At 34.1% G+C, this 24,797-nt stretch overlaps 2 protein-coding genes across 2 annotated transcripts; both read left to right on the top strand.

Annotated features, from left to right (window-relative positions):
* Window positions 1–282: 282 nt before the first annotated feature.
* Window positions 283–9,342, top strand: LOC140989986 (pescadillo homolog). Its single transcript, XM_073459575.1, has 13 exons — window positions 283–398; window positions 479–564; window positions 1,304–1,552; window positions 1,659–1,796; window positions 1,913–1,997; window positions 2,090–2,197; window positions 5,540–5,633; window positions 5,739–6,022; window positions 6,555–6,666; window positions 7,421–7,538; window positions 8,280–8,493; window positions 8,752–8,955; window positions 9,079–9,342. Exons 1-13 carry the CDS (start codon window positions 375–377, stop codon window positions 9,163–9,165), a joined length of 1,803 nt encoding a protein of 600 aa, XP_073315676.1. The 5' UTR covers window positions 283–374; the 3' UTR covers window positions 9,166–9,342.
* Window positions 9,343–11,433: 2,091 nt separating this feature from the next.
* On the top strand, window positions 11,434–11,916 carry LOC140989469 (uncharacterized). The gene has a single exon (XM_073458662.1). The coding sequence runs from the start codon at window positions 11,434–11,436 to the stop codon at window positions 11,914–11,916; it is 483 nt and encodes a 160-aa protein (XP_073314763.1).
* The last annotated feature ends 12,881 nt before the right edge of the window (window positions 11,917–24,797 follow it).

Genomic DNA, 24,797 nt, shown 5'->3' on the forward strand with positions numbered 1-24,797 from the left:
AAATATTTAACATTTTTAATGTGGTCTAGTTGCAAAAACAAATAAAGATTGTAATTTTGAGATTTTTATGCGTCTATAAATATGAGAATTAATGCATCAAACTTAAATTTATCATATTTATGTATTATTTGATCTATTTATTGGTTTGAGATAATTACAATTACATTAAATATAAAAAACGTTTTTTCACCCTTAACCTTCTGCTAATGTCGCTTAAACTTGAAAAGTTTGGCGCTCGACGTCCGCGCTTCGGACACTTCACCCTTTTTAGAACCTTCCTTAAGATATTAACAAAACTCAACCGATTAGGGTTTATCATCTGATTCTCGTAAAAATGGGTTTCAACTTCTCCGCCACCCCCGGCCGCCGTCGATATGCCTAAGCACTATAGAGCCGCCGTATGTTTAATCTTTACCTTACTTTCGTCTCTCTTCTCTCTCACGCTAAGTAATTTTCTATATGCGTTCTTATTTTTAAGGGCAAGAAAAAGGAAGGACATGCCGCCAAATATGTGACGAGATCCCAAGCGGTCAAGCACCTTCAAGTCAGCCTTTCATTTTTCAGGTTCTTGAAATGAAGAGATGTTTTATATCCATAATCAAGAGCATGATAGATTTAAATCCTTGCATTGAATGAACCTGGATTTGAGGTGGCTTTTTTCCTATACTTAGAGAAGAGTTCAAGATTACAGCTGCAATGTGTATAGATGTGTGCTTGTATCAAAATCTTCACGATTCTTTCTTATTATGGCGATCTATTTGTATTTTGTTGTTTAGAATCGTTCTTTGCCTATTTTCTGTAAATTTTTCTGATGCCTGTTGCCTTTGGTGGACTGTGGATATTATTTACTTAAATTATGGTGATATGATGTATGGTGCCTATTTTTCAAATTTTTTTTACAGCGATCTTCCTTATTTTCCTCGCCATTAAAATACCTAGTTTTCGGTTTCCTTTTTTTCTGAGTTTATTTTGATATTTCGTTCTGAGATAGAACATATTTCTGTGATGATAATTTGTCATCTTTGATGTGTTATGTGAAGCTTACTTTGTGCCAGTTTTTTTTCTATTTGTCAGTAATATTTGAGTCATCCCTCAAACTTTCACCTTCCCCGTTAGCAATGTGCTCATTTTTCTTCAGTGAAAAAATGTATCAATTCTTATATGCATATCACTTGCCATGAAAATACGCAACCAAAGGTGTTCATGATTTTTAAAATCAACTTTTGGGATATGCGCTCATTTTTTACTTTAAAAGTCGTCACACTTCTATATTAGAGTTAAATTTAATTTAAGCTCCTTTCAGTAAATTATGCATCCTAAAAGGTGTTTTCCCTCGGGAACACAAGAAGAAGCTGAAGGGAAATCATCATCAATATTATCACGTGAAAGATATCATGTTTATTAAACATGAGCCCATTCTAGAAACATTGAGAGACATGCGGACAAATGAAAAGAAGGTGAAAAAAGCCATATCGAAGAAGAACAGGGATGTTGCTGAACGACTTTTGACAAGGAAGCCTACTTACAATCTTCATATGCTTATTAAAGAGAGGTGAATGCGACAAGTTTTAACTTTTGTGGTATTCTGCTTTACTATGTTATGGACTTAGGGTATTGATTTTTTGCGGACATTTACTGTTTGTGGTTTTGACATTTAGATATCCTAAATTCATTGACGCACTGAGGGATCTGGATGATTGTCTTAGTATGGTACACCTGTTTGCTGCATTGCCAGCTGTGGATAGGGCAGTAAATGGAGAAAAGATTCCTGTTGACCGTGTTCATAATTGCAGAAGGTTACTCACTGTTCTTGGTGGTTAAAATGGTTATTGATTTTTGGTAAAATGTTCAATTGTGCTTAACAAAATGGTCATTGTGTTAATATGAATGTTTGGTTCTTTGTTTTGAGTAGGTTGAGTCTTGAGTGGCAGGCATTTGTTTCTCGCACCCACAAACTGCGGAAGACATTCATTTCTGTGAAAGGCATATATTACCAAGTATGTAGGTGTGAGTTATGATAAAATTTCAGTGATCTATTACTGGTAGTGCTATGGGTTTTATTGATCCAACTTTTCTTTAATCTTAACAGGCGGAGGTTGAGGGGCAAAAAATTACATGGTTAACTCCTCATGCGTTGCAGCAAGTACTGCCAGAAGTTGATTACAAAGTCTTGCTTACATTTTTGGAATTTAATGAGGTCTGTTTATAAGTCTTATCAATGATTATGGATGGCTGTTTTATTTTCACAATTGAGGTGGCATTAATACACAAAGTAAGCTTGATGTTAATGATTCTGAAGATAGAATGTAATTAAAGAAATGAGAGAAAGAGTCTTTTATTTTATTACTTCAGTTTTCACGTAGAAACACTGAACAATACATGAATTTAAAGAGGAAAGATATTAAAGAAGGAAAGTGAATACAATCAGTGATTTGATTCAAATCAGTTTATTCCTGATATCATGGGGTTTTAATCAATGTAATCCCTTTGATTTATCCACACCCCTCTCAAGTTGGCGCAAAAATATTGGTCACGCCCAACTTGCTAACTTGGATCTCAAATGGCTGTCTCAATAGACTTTGGTGAGAATATCTGCCACCTGTTGCAAACTTGGTACAAAGGGAATACATATTATTCCTTCATCAATCTTCTCCTTTGTGAAGTGCTTGTCTATCTCTGTAGGCTTTGTTCTGTCATGCAAGACCAGATTATGAGTAATATTAATAGCTGATTTGTTATCATAATACAATTTAATTGGTAGGCTAAACTACTTCTTAAGATCTTCCAATGCTCTTTTTAACCAAAGAGTTTCACATATTCCCTGAGCCATTGCTCTAAATTCGGCCTCTTCACTACTTCATCCAACAACACACAGTTGTAAAGGGCGCAAGGTGCATCGAGGCGCACAAGGACCATAGAGCCTGAGGAGGTGCAAGGCGAGACGCGCTCGTCTTACCGAAACAAGACACACATTTTTAATTTTTTTAAAAATATATTTATCTTGGAATAAATATATTAAAATATGAAATAATTAAGTCACAATGTCACACAAAACAAAAATAATTGATACATTCATAGTAATTAGTAAAATGATTAAAATTCTTCAATGATCAAAATCAAGTTCATCTTTTTATATAGAATCATCTAATTCCCCAGAACTTTTGGACTTGTATTCTTCTTGATCTTCATCATTATCTTGATCAACATCAATTTATTCTTCCTCTTTATCCTAAAGATGTGAAATCGGTCTTTTTCTGGTTGTTTTGGATGTAGATGCCCTCACCTCATTCTTCTGTTCAGAATTCTCTTTTTCTGATTCCGGCGTTGGGTTGGTAGGGTTTGGGTTTGGGCCTTTTGTTTTAAACAAGTAATTAGCGCGTCTGAGTGAACTTCCAAGACTAGTACTGGCGAGCGCCTGGTCTCGCCTGGGATGCAGGGTCCCAGGCGCAGGGTCCCGGGCGCAGGGTCCTCGCCTGAGGCGAGAGGCGCTCGCCTTTGACAACTATGCAACAACTTTTTCAGGTTGCAAGATTACCCCAAAAGAATGTACAATAGCCAGATGTCGATCTTCTATCTGGAACCGATCCCGTCCAGTCAACGTCTGTGAAAATGATATGATCTGCTTGACCTTGAGTAGAACCTTGGCCTTTAATGTAGGTAGTAAACCTCTCGAACCATGCTCTGGGTGACTGTTTAAGGCCGTATAAGGATTTTTTCAATCTGCATATCTTGGCTCCAAATTTCTCAGCAAATCTTGGCGATGGTTTCGTGTAAACTTTTTCTTCTAGATCTCTATTGAAAAATGAATTTTTTACATCTAATTGGTACAGAGGCCAATCAAGGTTAACAACCATAGACAACAGGACTCGAATTGTGTTTATTTTTGCAACAGGTGAGAAAGTCTCAGAATAATGAATTCCATATGTCTGGGTATATCTTTTTGCTACCAGTCGTGCTTTCTACCGCTCTAGGAATCCATAAACACCAATTTATAGCCAACAATAGTTTTCCCTTTGGGTAAATCTATTGCTTCCCATGTAACATTCTTTTCCAGAGCATGCATTTCCTCAATGACGGCTTTCTTCTATTCTGGAACTTTTAGAGCTTCATGAATTATTAGTGTGCTTTCCATGGGCTTGGGCTAGTACTAGAAGCAACACTTTGAAGAGCCAGTGACTCTCCCACTGACCTAGAATCCTCCAACAAGAGTCACGATTATGGGTGGGCTTTTGACAGACATCGCAACAAAGCCCATGAGGTGTAGGTTTTTTCTCACTGCAAAAGCCTATCCTTCCCAACAAATTTGGGCTCTCCAGTAGGCTTCAGCATCACGGAGCAAGGCGATTCTTCACGTTGCACCTCTGCAAAAACTTCGCGGAGGCATCGGCTTGCGACCAAGGAGGGGGTCGTGTACGTCATCAAGTTATGGATTAAGTCTAGCCAGAAACACAAAAACTCCATCGTGTTCAATTTTGTTTTGTATTGCTTCGCATCGGTTGGGCATTCCCATGTCTTTGCATCGAAGAAGTCCAATTCTTGCCGCAGAATGAGAAGTTAGTTGTAGTTGTCACGGATCGGGAGCTTTGCTGTATTTTCCACATCCTCATTACCTCGTACATTTGAGAAAGATTATCCAGGTTAGATTAGGTTTCTTGGATTGCATCCCATACGTATTTGGCGGTGGTTTTCGGATGGCTGGATCCATTGAGTTGATCAGCCAACGATGATCATCGAGTCCTCGGAGTGCCACTGCTGGAATTTAGTATCTGTGGCAAGAGGAGACTTGGTCTCGCCAGTTAAATATCCAAGTTTCCCTTCGCCATCGATCACTAATCATACCGACTGAGCCCATTCAAGATAATTTGCTCCGTTCAATTTATGAATGGTAATTTGGAGGGGCTGGTTAGGCAGGGAACCGTTTGAAGAACTTGTTCCTGGAACGAGGGAACCACCACTGGTGGTGGAGGATGAAGACCCGACCATGGCTTCTCTAAAGTCCATTTTCGAACCCTATTGATATGATGTAAGTAAAGAAATGAGAGAAAGAATGTATTTTATTTTATTACTTTGCATGAAACACTGAACGATACATTAATTTAAAGAGAAGAAAAATATTAAAGAAGAAAGTGAATACAATCAGTGATTTGATTCCAATCAATTTATTCCTGATATCATGGGGTTTTAATCAATAGAATCCCTTTAATTTATCCACATAGAAGCTAAAATTTTTACTCTCAGTGGAGACCATTTTGGCTGCTTGGCCTGAATTGGTCATATGGGTGTCGGATCATTGCCAAATAACCTAATGAAGGCTAAAATAAGTGAAACTGCTAGAATTCTATTGCGATTTGGATGCCAAGTTTCTTTGAAATTATCATTAAAATTAAATATATTTGAAATTTCTTGTCTTTCCTGTAGTGGACACTGTCAATGAATTGACGGTTTCTTTTTGATGAATTCAAAACTTATTGTTTTATATTAGGCTAATAGTATTGTTTCGATTTAGCCAGTGCTCATTCTTTGTATTATCTGGCTGCAGGCTCTTCTAGTATCAGTTAACCACAGACTCTATAATTTGGTAAACTTGAAATATCCCCCCATCCTTGACCCTCAGCTGGAAGCTTTTGCTGCCGGTATATTTATTAATCATCATCTGAATTGCGGGGAAGGACTGTTTAAAATTCGAAAGTGCTGCATTTGATAATAGACCTCGATTAATTCTATTTGATTGAATGCAGATCTTTATGACCTGTCAAGATTATTTGATGTGAAAGATTGCACTTCCTCAATAAAGACAGCTGCTGCCATTTCATCTGCATCCGAGCATATCAAGATCCAGCAGAAGGGGACGAACCACGATAAATCTGTAGTGCGACATGGGCAGCTTCAACTTCTTTCTTCTGATGAGCCTGGTGCTTTGATGCCCCCTGCTGTAGATGCTATAAGTGAGGATGAGGAGGATGCAGAGACAAGAGAATGTAAAAATCTCTTCAAGACCATTAAATTCTTCTTGAGTCGTGAGGTAAGATGTTATGCTATTACTTGTTATGGCCGAAGATTGTATTTTGTTTATGAATACAGTTCAATCAGTAACAATCACTTGCCTTTATATTTTCTTAAATGTTGGGCCATATGTGAAAGGTAGCCAGGAAAATATCATTAATCATCATTGATTTAAAATCTGAATTCCAAATCTGAATTCCTAGATGTTTGGCTTTAGATCAATAATGGTCCTCTTCCTCAAGACCCACCCCAACGATAATGCATGTGTTATAGTGTTGCTTTTGTATCTGATTCATAGAATCTGAAATCACGCATGCACCCAGTTTGTTGTGATTTTGTTCTGTTGTGCTTATATTACTGCAGATGTACATTTAATTTGTGCCTATTTATAGATAATTTATTACTCATTCACTTTTATGATATCTTTCTTTTTCTTCCTTCTGTTGAATACCCCTCTTTGCTTGGCCTCATGGTAATATACTATTACCTCTGAAGTTTCTCCCTTTTTTGCTCTTCATAGGACCTTTAGAAGTCTGAGTGTCCTTGTACAGGTTCCTACAGAGTCATTGCTGTTTGTCATCCCTGCTTTTGGTGGAACAGTTTCTTGGGAGGGTGAAGGAGCTCCATTTGAGGAGTCCGACCAGTGCATTACTCATCAGGTTTGCAATTTTTTACACTTTTGGGAGGATAAATGCTCTACAAATTATGTACAAACAAACTTCGTAATTTCTATGTTCGGGATCCATATTTATTCTTTATGTGCATGGTGTATAAGAGGTTTTTTCCCTCGGGTTCTATTTCTTTTATTCTCTTATAAACCAAATAATAATGTCTTCTGATCCTTTGTACCGTACTGTACTACTCGCCATTAGATCAATTTTTTGTTCTTGTCCTTGTCCTGTCTGTATCTCAATTCGCATGTCTGTATCTCAATTCGCAAATCTATATACTACAGGAACAACAGAGATGATGAAAAGTATGAGGATTTACTTGTTAGAATCTGGGGCAGGTGCTGAATTAGTACAGAATTATTGCATTTTTTTTCCAACCATGAGTTTCCTGGATCATTAAGCTGGAGTCGTAAATGTTTGCCTTAGAGTAATTTATTTTGATACTCAAATCACAACCATCTTGTGAAAATTTCATGAGAGCATACTTCAACTTTACAAAGGATTATCTTTTGCTTTTGGCTATTTGTTTCATCCAGTAGAATTTGAGACACCCCAATGATTGAAACACTATACACATATGATTTCCATATAAATGATGCAATTTGTGTGGTATCTGCAACGTTGCTATATTTGAGCATATTGCTGGGTGCGCTAGATTGCTTTAGTTTTTAAGTTAGTTATGGCTATTAAGAGCTTCTGAGATTTGCATTGATGTATGGTTGCGTCTGCATGCAGGTTGTGGATAGGCCATACTGCAACACAGTATCACAAATTCATATCCAGAGATTATATCCAGCCACAGTGGGTTTATGATTGTGTAAACGCACGTATACTATTGCCAACTGAGAAATACATGGTGGGATGGTAAGTTCAGGAACAATTAATCTTGCTGCTGAAGCTCCTTCACAGAACTCTCTGAATATGCAACTTGTTTGGTAGTTTGTGTATGGTTTGAATTGATCTTTTTCAAGTTCTGTGGCCTCCATTTGCCACACCCTCTCAAAAATGAAAGATGAAAGCACATCAGCACCCAAATGACACTGCTGTGGCTTTAAGCTCCATTTTGAGTGGCTTGTCATGTAGAATGGAACTAATTCCTTCTAATCGTGAGTGAGTCGTTACAAGTTGAGTTGTTGATTGTTGAGGCCAGTGTGTGTTATATGTATCTAAATGCATCTCTCTGATGGAACTCGGATGTAGGATTGTGACTTGAAATGTTACCTTCTTATTCTACATTCTAGGTCCTTCTGTTCCTGATGATAGAATGAGTTGCATGTTGAAGTGTTATGGAGCCTGATATAGTTGCTTAAAATTGGTGTAGAATAATATATAAGAACGCTAAAAAGGAGTCTTCAGGCTTGCCCTTGCCTCAGTTTTTCTGTAATAGTTGGAGATTTTTTCTGAATTTTTATTGTTCTACCGTTTCTCCTGTTCACTTAAGGAATGGTTTGGTAAAAAAAATATTAGCTTGTACTTCATCTTGTTGAATCAAACATTTTCTATTTCTTTCTTTTGTTTTGGCCTTGAAATTTTATGAATATCCTTTGTTTAAATTGTCTAGTTATGATGTTATTAATGTTTTGTATATGACTTGAATTTCAATAGTGTACCTCCTCCACATTTGTCTCCATTTGTTGACGATGTAGCAGAAGGTTATGCTCCTGAATATGCAGAAGCTATTAAACGGCTGAAAGCTGCCAAGAGAGAAGGAGCTCTACCATTGCCTGGCTCTGGAAAAGAAGATTTAGGTGATCCTCCGAGTTTCCTGGGCGTTATTGATCGAGCAGAATCTATTGAAGCAGCTGAGAGAAAACGGAAGGTAACAGCGTCTTGGTGGAAACCTATGAGAATGAGAATTGGTGATTATAATTTATTACTCCCTGAAAGTTGAATAGAGAAGATACAGTTCTCATCCCAAACCCTACTGTAATGTGCTAGTTTTCTCCCCTTCCAAGTGTAAAAAGTGATTTTATATTGGTCATACATTCTGTTATTAAAGCCTGTTACGTATTCTCCTTGTTTCAAATCATCACTTGAAGCGGCTAAAATATTTGACTCTTTACTTTGATGGATTCAGATGACTATGCACGAGAAAAAGCATCACCATGAACTCAAACTAGAACTTCAAGGTGTGCAGTATTATGCTACCTCCAATGAAGTCGAAGGCGAGGATGCTGAAGGAGATGTAGCACATGATTTGAATCAAATTGCCGAGGATGCAGCCAATATGTCCAAGATTGGAATGTCAGGCAAAAAGAGAAAGCAATGGGAAGCCATGATGGTAAGGCAGTCATTTAGTATATGTTTCTCTGGTGCTAAAAATAGCACCTTTGATCATTCACAATTCTTTTCATTTTTGCATTTGACACTTTCTGTTCTTGCTTTTGTGTCCTCTCTTTTTCAGAAATGTAATGAAAAGAAAAAGGTCGCCGTTCAAAAGTTGGAGGAACGTAAGAAAAGGATGGATACATTAGCCCATAAATCAGAGTAAATTCTTATTTTATTTAAGTTGAGCTATTTATATTTTTTAAGATGGTCTGAAATTTTTAAGAACTGGTAGTAAATTCCGATATTTAAGTTATTTTAAGCTCTTTTTTGTGTTTTCCCCATTAACAAGTAACTTCTAGGCTTGAACAAATACGGGTTGGTTTGTTTTTTACTGCGAAAATTCGAATCAAACCATGTTGATCGGTTTTATAAAATAGCATTAATCGAAAACCAAATCTAGACTTTTGTGTTGGTTTAGTTGGGTTTGAATGATGAATCACAACTCTCAAGTTTTCCAATCAAATATTAGATATTATAAAAAAATAAATCATTCAGTAATATAGTATATGATAATAAAATTAGAGTTAAAAATATAAATTTTAAAATGATTTATTTTAGCTACAGAGTAAAGCTATGTATATTTTTGCTTTAAAAAAAATTTGTTTATTTGTTTATATAGCCTCACCTCCTTTGTGCATGCGTATTAGAATATTTTGTACGAGAAACATGTATTCGATCTAATAGGAAACGAACAATATATTTTAGAATTGAATGATACATCTATTTTTGAGAAGTTATAACGTGATAAGAAAAGTTAGTATAGATTAAATGAGTTGTTTTTTATCCTCAATTTTGTCTTCTCAACACTTGCTTTAATGTGTAAAATTTATTCACTTGTGTAAATAACAAAAAAAATATAGCGTAAATAACGACTCCTATATATAGATTATATCTGATAAAAGAAAGACTAAAAAATTATTTTGTGTTATTTATTTTCTTCTCACGAATAAAATGGAAATAACAAAAAATAGAGTAATATCCTACGTCAATATAGGGGGAACAAATATCATGAAAGGAAAAAATATCAGTTAAAAAAAATTATTTTGTCATATTACTCGTTCACAATGTAGAAATTAATATTGCTCTCAATCTCAAAACGGGCATACACAACTCATTTCGATCTAAATAATAGAATTCAAAATCTAATATAAAATCTCCAACAAACATCCATTAATCAAAATCGGTAAACATATATAATATATAATTAAACTAAGGATATTCTTATAATTACTGTTGAAATTTATAAGTTTCAGAGTTTGACAAACTGAACTAATAACTGACCTAGAAAGCGTAACTAAATTGAAAGAGACTTATCAATTTAATGGAACAACTAGAAATGAAGCAAACCAACTGAAGTTCTCAATGGAACTCATAAAGTCTCAAACTGATTGACGAACTGACCGTTGCCAGAATTGAAGAACTGAAAGTGTTATTCGCAGAACTGAAACGTTCAAATTGAAAGGACATTAGTTAGAAATGATGTAGTGTAGCTGAAATGATCAGTCGACCAGTTTGATTCCCGATCAGTTAGCCATGTCATATTGCAATTTGAATCTCAACAGAAAAACTGACACTCCGTATAATAGCAGAATAGATGAAGAATAACAGTCTGATACATCGTACCTCTGTTAGAAAAAGTTATTTACATAGATTAAAAAATAACTCAATGGATATTAGCCATTTAATGAATTCAATGTGACCGTTGGAATCGAAGACTATATACAATTGATGAGTTCAGTTGAGAAAAATGTTAACAATCCATGAACAACAACAACGAGAACAAATTAGTCAGTTGCGATTCACTCTCGATTTTATTCAGTTTACAAATCGCAAAAACTAGCTGTTACTTCATTCTTTTATTCGTAGCATTCATGCTACTCATTTAAGCTATTCAGTTGTCAACTGATAAGTGAAAAGAAAAGCTAAGAGTTTCAGTTTGACATTGTTTAAATCCAATTGAAGTGTGTTATTACAGTTCATTGTAATCAATCAAAGTCTTTTAGTAAATTCCTATCCTTGAGATAGAAAGGGTGACGTAAGAGCAGTTGAAATATCTGAACATCCATAATACTCTTTGTGTTCATCATTTTATTCATTCTGTTATCACGATATCATAGCCACAATATTCAATCTATCCTTCAGTTTGTTTCCGTACTACTATTATTAGTTAACTGATCGATATAGACATACAATATTTTAGGATAATTTTCTCAAAGAACTGATTCATAAATATAAAAGATTTCAAAAGCTGAAATGTTTATTTAATCCCCTTCTAAACACATTTCACATATTAATCGATCCTAACAAGTGGTATTAGATATGTTAAAATCTTGTCTTTAATATTTCCAAACACTCAAATCTGATAATCATGTCTTCATTCAAAAAAATCTCTATGTTTTCTAGAGAAGAATTCGATGACTGTAAAATTAGAATGCAGGCTCATCTAGTTACACAAGATGATGATATGTGCTATGTCATAACTGACGAACCAATAAAGATAATGAAGGCGAATACTTCAGTTGCTCTAACTGATGGAGCACCTCATCGCATCGAGAAGCCGCACGATGAGTGGACCACTGAAGATAAAAGGAAGGCAAATCTAGATAATGTTGCCAATGATATTCTCTATAAAACACTGGACAAGAACACCTTCAACAAGATCAAAATGTACAAATCTGTCAAAAAAATTTGGGAGAAGCTCATCCGGTTATGTGAAGGAAATGTGCAAACCAAGAAGAACAAACTCCCAGTTGCAATGCAAAAATTCGATAACATCAAAATGAAGGCTGTCGAGTCAATGAACGAGTTTGATGAATGGGTGAGCAGCATCATAAATGAACTGAATGCACTAGGAAAAGTGTATTTAAATAATGAAGTTGCTCTAAAGGTGATGCGTGGCATTTCCAAAGAATGAGATGTTAAAACTACGGCCATGTGAGAATCAAAATATCTTAACAAAGTGGAATTACATGATTTGTTTGTAGACCTGAAAGCATATAAATTTGAAATGCAAACAAGAGAGGGTGAGCCATAAGTTCCATCAGCCACAACTGCCCTCAGTGCTCTCAAATTGGAGCCAACAGTTTCAGTGGAGAAAACTGCTGAACAGCTGAGCAATGACACGATGTCATTTTTCGTCAAAAAATCGGAAGATTCATGAGAAAGAGTCAATGATCATTCCAAAGGAATTACCACCGGAATGAATCAAAGGAAGAACCGAACGCAAGGAATCACATCAATAGGAATTGAGCATAAAGTATACAAACTTCAGAGATTCATCTGTTGACTCAAACAGGCATCAAGGAGCTGGAACCTCAGATTTGACAACACTATCAAAGAGTTTGATTTTTTAAAAACCCTGAAGAACCATGTGTTTACAAGAAGGTTAGTGAGAGTGCAGTGACATTCCTTGTGCTTTATGTTGATGATATAATACTCATTGAGAATGATGTAGGCATGTTGCAATCTACTAAAATGTGGTTTGTAACGTCCGAAAACCCGAACACACTAACCGCATGCATGTATAAAAATTTATTTGAAATTATTTAAATGAATGGTCTAGAAGTATGTTTACGTATTGGTATGATTTATTGATCATTTAATCGAATGTTATGAATGTGAACTTTCTGCAGTCGAATATGCGATGTACGACAAAGACGAGAGAACCGATGACCATTTTGATAAAGTTTCTATTTTAGAAAGTTATAAATAGAAATATAAAATAGACTCTAGATTTAGTAAGTCCAAAATAGGAAAGTGGCAATTTATTTATAGTAAGGGACGAACTTAATCGGTAACGAACTTTTGCTAAGAAAATGAGAAATTTCGGGTTTACGATACTAGAAACGAATAGCACCAAATATTTTTAAATATTGTTGGGATTTTTTTAGTAGGATTAATTATGTATTTAATTAAATCTCTTAATGGGCCTTGATTATTAAGGATTAAAATAATTAGAGCTCTTAACCACACTAAGCCCACCTAGCAACTTAAATAAAAAGAAAACCCTAGCCTACCACTCCCTAAATTTCAAGCCACAGACCTTTCAGCACACACAAACACACACACTAGGATTCCTAGGGAGGCCGAAATATAGAGGAGAGGAAGGAAAGAAGATTCAAGTCTCGTTCGTCTTACGTCGCGCCGTCACTCGTATATCGTAAGAACAAAGGATCAAGGCATGTTTTCAAACCCTTCTTTACGCAACATTCAATCCGTAATATTGTATGTAATTGATGTTGTGTGAAAAGTTTACAAAAGTGATTGTTTTTAACTTAATGCATGTGTATCCCTTGTTTCCATCAAGAACTTGCTAACGTTTGAAAATTGTTGAGGCAAGGATGCAAACCGAGGGTTCCAAGGTCTGGTCTAGACCTTTAAGAGTATAATTGAAGGGACAAAAGATAAAACACGAGCTGCAAGAGGCTGTCAAAACCTGCACACCAAAGGCGTGCAGGCCGAGAGTGGTGAAGGGCACGACTTAGGCTTCAACGATCGAGGGGGGCTGCATGGTGCCTTAGCCATGGTTTGGAGGGCTGGGTTAGAGTCCTAGGAAAGGCCATGATGGGTTCGGTTAGGGCTAAGAGGGGCTGGGTGAACGCTGTGGCCGAAACACCACAAATATGCATATGTGGTGCTGTTTTGGGTGCGTGGGGAGTCCTAGGGATAAGGGGTCGGTTCAAAGGCTGGTCCAAGGGCCAGGGACGTGCCTTAGGGTCCTGGTAAGGGTCTAGTGTGAGCCAAGTGTCTAGCCAAGGTCAGCCACAGCCGCTGGAGCGTTGGTTCCTCGGCTGCTCGTGAGGAGCCACATGGCGGGCTGCTGTTGTGGAGGGCTTAGAGCGTAGGGCGTCGGTGGTACGACTTTGATTGTTGCACTCCCAAGAGCAGGTTCTCCACAAGTAGTATAATTCGGTGAGTTCGAATATCGTATCCACAAAGAAGCTAAGGTAATTACAAGTCCATTACAATGTCCTTTTGTTTTGTTTTGTTTTTTTCTTTTAATTGTTTGAATCTTTAATTGATAATTTTTAATTGTTCAAATTTTAATTTAAGTCGTTGACATTAGAGGATCCACTCTTGATATTTTAATAAAGTTAACATTAATGAACATTATTGAAATCCACTTGATAAAATGGTTCCAATATATTAAATAATCATATTCATATTATGTTATATATTATTATCTTATAAGTATATAATATATACCAAAACTTATAAATGTTGTCAAATATTTATTGTGCTATATATATATTTGAAAATACTAAATCAAGGTTCCCATTTTAAACGGTTGGTAAAACCAAACAAACATTTAAATGGTACCAAGAAATTAATATTATGATATATTCATATATAATAAATCAAGGCATCCACTTTAAATGGTTAGTAATACCAAACTAACATTTAAATGGTTCCAAGAATTTAGCGTAACATATAGCAACAATAAATCAAAACTCTCACTTATAAGTAAGATATAATAATGCTTAAAGAAATAAATATAACATAAAAAATAAATGATGATTAAATAATATAAAACATATATTATTACCCTTTAATAACCTTATTATCATACCAAGAGTTTCAACTTTTCATCTCAATTTTGGGAAGTTAGTTACTCATTATTTAAAGTGTAAAACTTTGAATATGAAATTAACATGTTAATTATATTTAAATGAAGAAATAAAGAAAAACATTGGAGAAATATTACTAACTCAAAGGTTTGTTCATAGAATGAGTGATATCTCAATACATTACAATGCACCCCTATTTATAGCCAAATTTGGGGAGACAATCACAAATAAAATGTGTAGCGTCCCATATTCGACGACTGTACTCACTGTACCAAGACAAGTCTTTCCAGCGTGCTTATGACCTCACTCACACGCACCTTAGGAAACTTCCTAGGGGGTCATCAATTTCAGAATTGCCTCAAGTCAAGAACGCTTAACTTTGGAGTTCTTAGGCGATGAGCTATCGAAAGAAAATGCACCTTCTTGATATGAGTAGTTCATATCAAATCTTTTAAGCCCTCCTCAACTGCACAGTTCCATACCTGAACAGTTTCGGAATCCCTCTCCTTCCATTGTAAGATCTGTTCATTCATGTTCTCTCTGCCTAGAAGCCTGATAGGAGCCGCTCATTATTCGTGCAACTTCATGGTACCGGCGATCACCCCCCGTCCTCTTTGGCCCCAGGCCTCACATGCCCACCAGCTTCCGCTTGGTTCGTCCCCAAACCACACCGTCTTAGGAGAGATCGGCTCTGATACCAACTGTAACGCCGCAGATTCGACAACTGCCCTCACTGTACCAAGATGAGTCTTTCTAGCATGTTTATGTCACACTCACACGCACCCTAGAAACCTTTTCACGGGGTCACCCATTCTAGAATTGCCCCAAGTCAAGAACGCTTAACTTTGGAGTTCTTATGTGACGAGCTACCGAAAAGAATATGCACTTTCTTGATATGAGTAGTACATATCAAGTCTTTTAAGTCCTCCTCAACTACACAGTCCCATACCTGAACAGTTTCGGAATCCCTTTCCTTCAGGTGTAAGATCGATTCATTCATGTTCCCTCCTCCTAGAAGCCTGCCAGGAGCCGCTCATTGTCCGTGCAAACTCATGGCACCGGCGATCATCCTCCGCCCTCTTCGACGTCTAGCCTCACAAAATATTATTTTGTACACATAAGTTTTCATTGGTGTTCCAATAAATTATGTTATCATACACATCACTTTTGAAAATATTCCCATCCGATTTTGCTTTTTCACATAAAACAAAACATTTAGATAACTGAGTTGTTTGAATTGTGACATTTTTTTGTTACCATTTGACCAAGTAATTTGAGAGATATGGTCAAAATGCTCTATCATGGAAAAACTGACACTCCTTTGATAACTTTATTTGTTGCTTAATTTGATCTCAATTGTGGGAAGATTTTTATCTCATGCTTGCCATCAATATTGTAGATATTAAAATCAACTTTCTACAGGTCCAAGAATCATCTTAATCTCATTTGCAAAGACAAGGTTATTCTTGTTTTATCGAACCTGTAAAAATAGTAAAACTTATAATTACACAACAACTTATATTTTATACAATTTATTATAAAACATATAATATTTAAACATTTAATAAAACAAAAACTATAAATTTATATTATAAAAAATTTAATTAATGTACAATTTTTTATGTTTATCACACTGCCAACCAGCTTATTACTAGTCCCTAACAATTTAAGCATTAATAGCAACACAAAACATATTGATTAATTTAAATAGAAAGGTAATCGGAACTATCCAAATGTTTAAATTAAAGTTGAAAACTGTCAAAATTATATCAAGATCATCATAATTATAATTTATGAAATAATCTGAGCTGATCAATTCAAAGCTTATTTTCAGGTAATGAAATGTACATGACCTACAGAAATTCCTTGTAAGAGTTTCAACTCCATATCCTCACAGGTTAATAAATGTTTCAATTCATGGTAACGATTTCTCTTATGGAGTTGAAATACAGATAAATACTCGGGAAAATGATTTACAGAATGCAGATAGACAAACAAGTTAAATTAATCAAAAGATAGAAAATCCATTGATTTAAAATCTAATTATTCTTATTATATATAATTTTTTTTCCTGATCTTCTTTTGAGATTTTTTTCATAACATCATAGAATCAGACTAAGTTTATGCTCGTTGACTACGTATTTATTTAATTTGTACAATATATTTCTCTCTTTCTATTTTTTTTCTTCTTTTTTTATGAGAGATAAATGGGTCGTAGCATATAACTTTAAATTACATATATCTTCAACATCTTCTTTTTCTTTTCAGGAAATATCATTTTTTTCCGCAAAATAAGAACTCAAGATCTAAACAATAGATAGCATCTCTCATGATCAATAAAGGCTCGAAAGCTGTTTTCTCAATCCTCTCCACTCACTCACAAAATATGTGTGAGTTTAAAATTTTAGGCACTCTTATAAGGTATATCTTGGGCCATATACTTTAATAATTGATCGTATTACAATGGTTAATCACTCAAAAAATTTCATAAATCATATTTTATAGTGATCAGAATATTATAATTGAATTTTTTTCCAAATAAAAATTTAAACATCCTTAGATAAATTAATACATTTTCTAATTCAAACCTTTCAAACATGTAATGTATGATATTTTTGCAAAAATTATTAAGATACAAACAATAAACATGATTTTATTTTAAAATAATATTTTTTAAAATATATTTTTAAATTTTTTTGAAGTTTATTTTTTTTTAAAAAAAAGTTTGTTCTCCCCCCAATCAGAGTATGACATTGTCCCTAATATCAAAATAACTATTAATAAAGAGTACATAATGAAAGAGATATCACCTGTAATTTTATTGAAGATAACAAATTGAAACAAAGTGTCATAATAATTATTAATATTCAACAAGCCCACAGGTTTATTATGGATATTAAGTTGTGCTCAAGTAACAGTGTGAAAAATTTCTTCTAATGTACCAAAACCACCTGGTAGTGCGATAAAACATCAGAATTTTCAATCATTTTGGTGACTCTTTCATACATAGAAGAAATTTTTAATTCCTCTCCAATCGTAACACCTGTAATATTTCTTTTAGCTAAAGCTATAGGAATAATATCCAAAACCTGACTACCTCCAAGATAAGCATATGTTGAAACAGATCCCATTAACCTAATATTACCTCCCCATATACCAAGTGAATTTTTCTCTCAGCCAGTATCTTTCCAAGATTATTCGCTGCTTCTATAAATACTTCATTTTTCCAGGACTCGACCCAAAAAATACACAAATATTTTTCAATGTTTGTGCAGAGGATCCAGCCATGTTTTTACTTTCTTTTTGGTCTGCGAAAATAAAGAGAAAGATGAGAGATTTTATATGAGTAATATGTTATTATGACAAAATTATGGGTCACAGCTGTAAGCAGAATAAACAGTAAAAACAATAATGACACACATGCATATAGACAGTAGTGTGATTCGGGCTCACAATTTTCTTATGGTTTTACGTCCAGAAACGACTTCAACGCCATCTATGAGTCGAGGATATGATTCCCATCCAATTTTCTTATAAATTGGCAAACAAGGTCTTTTTTGGTCGGATTCCCAAGACTATTACGATGACGCTTATCTTGGAATTGTTTCCATAAACGGAGAAGTTCAATATGCACGTGTTCACTAGAATGCGTCTCAAGATTCAATAAGATGTCATCTAAAGACTCTGTAGTCAGCCCATTCTTAATGAAACCAATTTTATCTTCTTCGTTATTGGAAACACATCCCAAAGATTTTCATTGTTTGTCACAAGTATATCTTGCACACTTATGACAAACCCCTAACTTTTTGACCCTTCGTTTTTTCGCATACGTGCTTTTTCCCAATCCAGGCGTATACCGAATGAGTAATGACTGTGAAACTTCTCCTCTTAATTGGACCTTAGCTTCTATTACAAGACAAATATCTTCTGGAATTCTTTTTTGCATTAGCAATCTCAATATTTCACACCTACCTGCATAAATTTTTCTTAGAATATTTTTAAAAACAGAGGGAAAATATTTATAAATTTTTGAGAGAATTTCATCCATTTTGAAAAGGAAAGAAAAGAAATGATTTTTTTTATTTTTGTATCAGCAATTGTGGGAAACTGATTTTATCGACCATGAGAGCCACTGAATACCGTTATCCGCCATTTAACCGAAAAAACTGGGAAAATAAAAAGACTAAGGAAACCTCAAATAAAAACAAAAAAAATTAAAAGCTGTTCGATATGTCCAAAGTGCATCATTAAGTCGCAGAGACCAATCTTTTCTATTTGGGTTAACAGTTTTTTCCAAAATTTGCTTTATCTCCCTATTAGCTAATTCAACTTGTCCATTTGTTTGAGGATGATAAGGAGTAGTTATTTTTTGAGTAATACCATATTTTTTTCATTAATGAAGCAAATGGTTTATTAACAAAGTGAGTTCCCTCATCACTTATTATGGCTCGAGGAATTCCAAATCTACTAAAAATATTTTCTTTCAAAAATTTGATGATGGTTTTATGATCATTTGTTTGACAGGGAATTGCTTCTGTCCATTTGGAAACATAATCAAGTGCAACTAAAATATACAAGTATCCAAACGACGGTGGAAAAGGTCCCATAAAATCAATTCTCCAATAGTCAAATATTTCAATTTCAATGACAGAATTCAAAGGCATCATGTTTCTTTTTGAAATCACACCCAATTTTTGACAATTTTCACAGATCTTGCAGATTTCGTGGGTTTCTTTAAATAAAGTGGGCCAATAAAATCCCCATTGCAATATTTTTGCAGTCGTTTTCTTTGAAGAAAAATGTCCTCCGCATGCTTCTGAATGAAAAAATTTAATGACACTACTTACCTCATTCTCAGGTATGCGACGTCGAAAAACTTGATCTGGACAATACTTGAACAGATACGGATCATCCCAATAAAAGTTTTTTACCTCATTCAAAAATTTTCTTTTAACTTGGGAACTCCATTGCGGTGACATTTTTCTTGTTACAAGAAAATTTACTATGTTAGCAAACCAAGGTTTAGGAATAACTAAAAATAGATGTTCATTGGGAAAATTATCATTAATTGGTTTCATTTCACAAGATGATCCTGTTACTAGTCTCGATAAATGATCACTACGACATTTTCGGTTCTTTTTTATCTTTGATTACAATGTCAAAATATCGGAGCAACAAAATCCATCGTATCAGCCGTGGCTTTGCATCCTGTTTGGTCAATAAATATCTAATGGCAAAATGATCAGTAAACACAATAGTAGTTGATCCAATCAAATAAGAACGTAATTTATCTAATGCAAATATTACAGCAAGTGGTTTTTTTTTTTTTTTTTTTTTTTTTTCAGTTGTGGAATAATTCATTTAAGCATTGTTTAAAGTTCTACTTGCATAATAATCACATAAGGCTTACCATTTCTTCTTTGACCCAATAATGCACTGACTGCATAATCACTCGCGTTGCACATGATTTCAAATGGTAAAGACCAATGAAGAAGTTGCATGATACGAGCTGATATTAAATGTCGAATGATTTTATCAAAAGCATTTTGACATTCTCGAGTCTACTCAAATGCAGTGTCTTTTGTTAAGAGATTACAAATGAGTTTAGAGATTAATCTAAAGTCCTTTATAAACCTCCTATAAAATCCAACATGTCCCAAAAATGAGCGAATTTCTTTAATGGTTTTTGGAGGGGGTAAATTGGCAATTACATCAATTTTTGCTTTATCAACTTCAATTCCATGAGATGACACAATATGTCCCAAAACAATCCCAGAAATAATCATGTAATAACATTTTTTCCAATTTAAAATAAGACATTTTTCCTCACATCTTTTTAAAACTTTTTCCAAATTTTAAAGACAATTATCAAATGTATTCACAAAAACAATTAAATCATCCATGAAAATCTCCAAACAATTTTCAACCATGTCGCTAAAAATGCTTAAAATACATCTTTGAAATGTTGCTGGGGCATTGCATAAACCAAATGGCATCCTTCTGAATGCAAATGTTCCAAAAAGACATGTGAATGTATTTTTATCTTGATCTTCGAGTGCAATGAGAATTTGATAATAGCCTGAATATCCATCAAGAAAATAGTAGTAGGGATGAGCTGCTGCTCTTTCTAAAATTTGGTCCAAAAATGGTAACGAAATATGATATTTTCTAGTGGCTTCATTTAATTTTCTATAATCAATTCACATCCGCCAACTAGATGGGACTCGACTTGTTAACAAATCACCTTTTTCATTTTTTATCACTATGATGCTAGATTTTTTTTGGAACTACTTGTGTTGTGCTTATCCACTTACTATTAGAAATAGGGCAGGTAATTCCAACATCAAGTAATTTGAGAACTTCAGTTTTCTTAACATTTTTCATGTGTGGATTTAATCTCTTTTGTGGTTGTTGAGATGTTTTAGTATTTTATTCTAAGTGAATTTTGTGAGTGCAAATTAGTGGATTAATTTCCTTGAGATATTTTAGTATCCAACCAATTGTATTTTTATGTCTTTTAAGCATATCAAGTAATTTACCTTCTTGATCGCTTGCTAGTTTTGAAGAAATTACCACCAGATATGTTTAATCTTCTCCAAGGAATGCATACTTTACTTCTTCTGGCAAGGGTCAAATTCTTTCTTTGATCCTATTAACGAATGATACCTGATAAAATCATCAAATCAATTTCAATATTTTCTTTAACAGTATCAATTGAACAAATATCTAATTGGTCACGAGTACTCCCTTCTTTAATGTTTTCTTCCACGAGTTTCAATAAGATTTTTGTCTTCACTTTCATCTCCTTTGTCATGTGGTTGCTTACAAAGATTAAAAACATTAAGCACCAAGGTCATGTTACCAAATGACAACTTTATTATTCCATTCCTGCAATTTATTAGAGCATTAGAAATTACTAAAAATAGACGAACCAAAATTACAGGAATTGCGTTACAAGCTTCGATAGATTGTGTATCGAAAACTATAAAATCGACAGGATGTACAAAGTTATCAACTTGGATCAACACGTCTTCAACCATACCTCTTGGCACTTTAATAGATCTATCGGCAAGTAAAAGTGTTACCAAAGTAGGTTTTAACTCACCTAAATTGAGTTCTTGATAAACTGATTATGGAAGTAAATTCACACTAGCTCCAAGATCAAGCAAGACTTTTTTAATCTTTCGTTCTCCAATAATACATGAAATAGTAGGACAACCAGGGTCTTTTTATTTCAAAGTATTATTATTTTGAATGATTTCACTTGTTCGTCAAAAAAGGCTTTCTTTTTCACTTTTAATTTTCTTTTCACAGTGCACAAGTATTTCAAAAAATTGTCATATGATGGTACTTGCTTTATTGCATCTAATAAAAGAATATTAACTTTTACTTGTTTAAAAATATCATATATATCATAATTAAAATTTGATTTTTTTTATTTTTCAATTTATGAGGGAATGATGGTGACACTGTCTGTTGAACCTCCTCTTCGCAAGTTATGGGTTCCACTTCCTTACCCTTTGGAGTTGAATTATCATCATCTTCACAAGGTTCAAGAATGGATTTTTCCATAACCTTACCACTGCGAAGGATAATAACAGATTTTACCTGATCCATCTATTGAGTTCCCGAAGTTCCAGTTTGTGAATGATGATCCTTAGGATTATGCTATGGTTGTGAAGGAAATTTACCTTTTTTATGAACATTAAGTGCAAATGCAAATTTAACAAGATTATCTTTCAAATCTGTCATGATTTGAACAGTTTGAGTATTGATAGACTCTTGTATTGCAACGAAAGAATTCAATGTATCTTCTAAATTCCTTTAAGGTGGAGGAAAATAAGGTGTATAATTTCAAAATTTTGTTGATTTTGGAAATGGGGTTGTGAAAATTGTGCAGTATTATCATTCCTCCAGCTAAGGAGGCTACCTGGGAGACTGAGACCGTTATGAGAAGTCGCTACCCAGAGTTATTTAGCAAGCTTTAATTTCGAGGACGAAATTCCATTTAAGGGGGGATGAATTATAATGTCTAAAATCGGCTCACGTAAACCAAATGCTTAAAAATATTAATGGTACTAAAATAATTTAAATAAATGATCTAAATAAATAGTTTATATGATTTGAAAGTAATTATATGTTTATGTTCGAAATTTTGTTATTTTATTGAAACTGATTATTTTAAAGTGAATATCTGATGTTTCGCCGAGAGAAGGAGACCGGGGACGATTGTGATAAAATATTTAAAAAAATTATTTTTCTTATTATTAGAAGGCTAAAAAAATATTTTATTTAGAGGATGAACTTTATAAATTATATAGATTTAGAATTTATTTGCAAGATGATAGTTATTTCACTCTAAAGATCGAATTTCGATTAAGTATGGGGACTTTTTGGTTGCACCATAAATTCGAAAATTTTGATATTTTAAAATTACAGACAGATTTTATTAGGCTTAATGGGCCTTAGTAACTAGAATTGAGATGATTAATTAAGACCTATTTGTACTAATCTTAAAAGGACCCAAAACCCTAAGCTTAGAAGGGGATTTTCAAAACAAAAAAAGGAGAAAACCTAGGGTTCCTAGCAGCTGAGACCTAGCTACACAAAAATCATTAGAAAACATGAAATTTATAGTGAAGAAAGGGAATAAAAGTCGTCTCCCGATCGTGCTCTCCGCTCCTTTGCGCCGGTATTCGAATTTGAGAATTTTTAACGCAAAGAAATTATCTAAACCTTTGTTTTTGCACCATTCAAATCATATTACGTGTGTTATTGATGCCTTGCATGAAAAATGATTTGTAGCCATGTTTTTGAGCAAGGAATTTCAAAGAGTCCAAAAATTTGAAAATTTCATCAAGTTTCAAATTTTACTCTCAATTATTTTTAATTCTATGATTTATTGATTCATTTTCTGATAACGTGTCAACTGATGATTTTTAGTACGCGGTGTGATTTTCGATTGGATAGTAAATTCAAAATTTTTGAGTGAGAAACAAAGGAGATATGGTTTTTCTCGTAGAACTGCTTAATCTATGTGAAAATTTTATGTGTCAACCCATCATCTTCTGTTCTTTTGATTACTGCAATTTTTAGGGTCTTTTTCTAGAAATGTTGTCAACTGAAGATTTTCGATACTTGCGTTATCTTTGATTGGATGATAAATTCGAAATTTTTGAATGAGAAACGAAGGAGATATAGTTTTTCTCGTAGAACTGCTTGATATGTACGAAAATTTTAAGGCCTGGTTTGGTAAGCATTATTAAGGTGTGATTGTTTAGTAATCCTTTGTTTGCTTTCATTTATATATTTGATATTGACTATTAGTTAGACAAATTTTACTGTTTTCTTTGGAGAATAAATCCATGCATTCAATGTGGATAATATTTATCCGGCTGCACTCTTAAAGTTTATTGACCAAAATACCCATGTTTAAAATAAAAAATTGCAAGTGGCCTACAGACACGCCATTGTCCTTCTTTCTTCTGAAGAACCGATGTCTGCGCAGTAGCTTAAAAATGGAAAGTGGTGAACCAAAAATCCTCATTTCTAAGTCCGATCTGTAGAAATTTGAAGATTATTCGAAGGTAAAAATCGAGAAAATACAGCGTTGAAGCGATGTGTGATTATTGATTTTGTATCTCATGCATAACGTATTTCAGAGTAGATAAACATGAGGAAAACTATCGAGTGATGAACAATTTGTGTTTCACGTTCTCGTATTTTGGTACAAATGTGTTGAACATATCCTAGTAGTGTTCTGTTGTCGTTTTTTTTTCAGTTCTTGCACTGTAATTTTTTTACTTTTTATTTTTTTGCGTAAATCCTGTACAAAAATTTATCATGTGTCATTGTAGGAGACATTCGTTGTGAATTTGTGTTGAAGGAAGAACAATGCGGAGAGGGTTTTCATTTCCCGTCAGATTTTTTGGTAAACAGACAATAGCTTAGGGGGAGAAGTGAACAGTTATGGCAAATAAATTAAAATATAACATTTAAGGGTATTTTGGTCATTAATAAGTTTGTCATGATTTTATCACTCTTCTTAAATTTGCACCACACATGATATTATATACAACCCAAATTAGATATCTTATCCTATCAAACATTTATCAATCAAATTATTAATCATTCAACTATCACGTCCTACAAACCAAGCGAACCCTAAGTGTCAACCCATCATCCTCTGTTATTTTTATTACTGCAATTTATAGGTTCATTTTCTGAA

This window comes from Primulina huaijiensis, chromosome 12 (assembly GCF_012295235.1).
Source record: "Primulina huaijiensis isolate GDHJ02 chromosome 12, ASM1229523v2, whole genome shotgun sequence".
Taxonomy (NCBI): Eukaryota; Viridiplantae; Streptophyta; class Magnoliopsida; order Lamiales; family Gesneriaceae; genus Primulina; species Primulina huaijiensis.

Excerpts from the sequence above, each read along its gene's own strand:
- LOC140989986 (XM_073459575.1), top strand. The coding sequence starts at position 375 with ATGCCTAAGCACTATAGAGCCGCC. Across the intron at positions 8,494-8,751 it reads CAGCTGAGAGAAAACGGAAG|ATGACTATGCACGAGAAAAA; the intron begins GTAACAGCGTCT and ends TGATGGATTCAG. Across the intron at positions 8,956-9,078 it reads AGCAATGGGAAGCCATGATG|AAATGTAATGAAAAGAAAAA; the intron begins GTAAGGCAGTCA and ends TCTCTTTTTCAG.
- LOC140989469 (XM_073458662.1), top strand. The coding sequence starts at position 11,434 with ATGCAGGCTCATCTAGTTACACAAGATGATGATATGTGCTATGTCATA.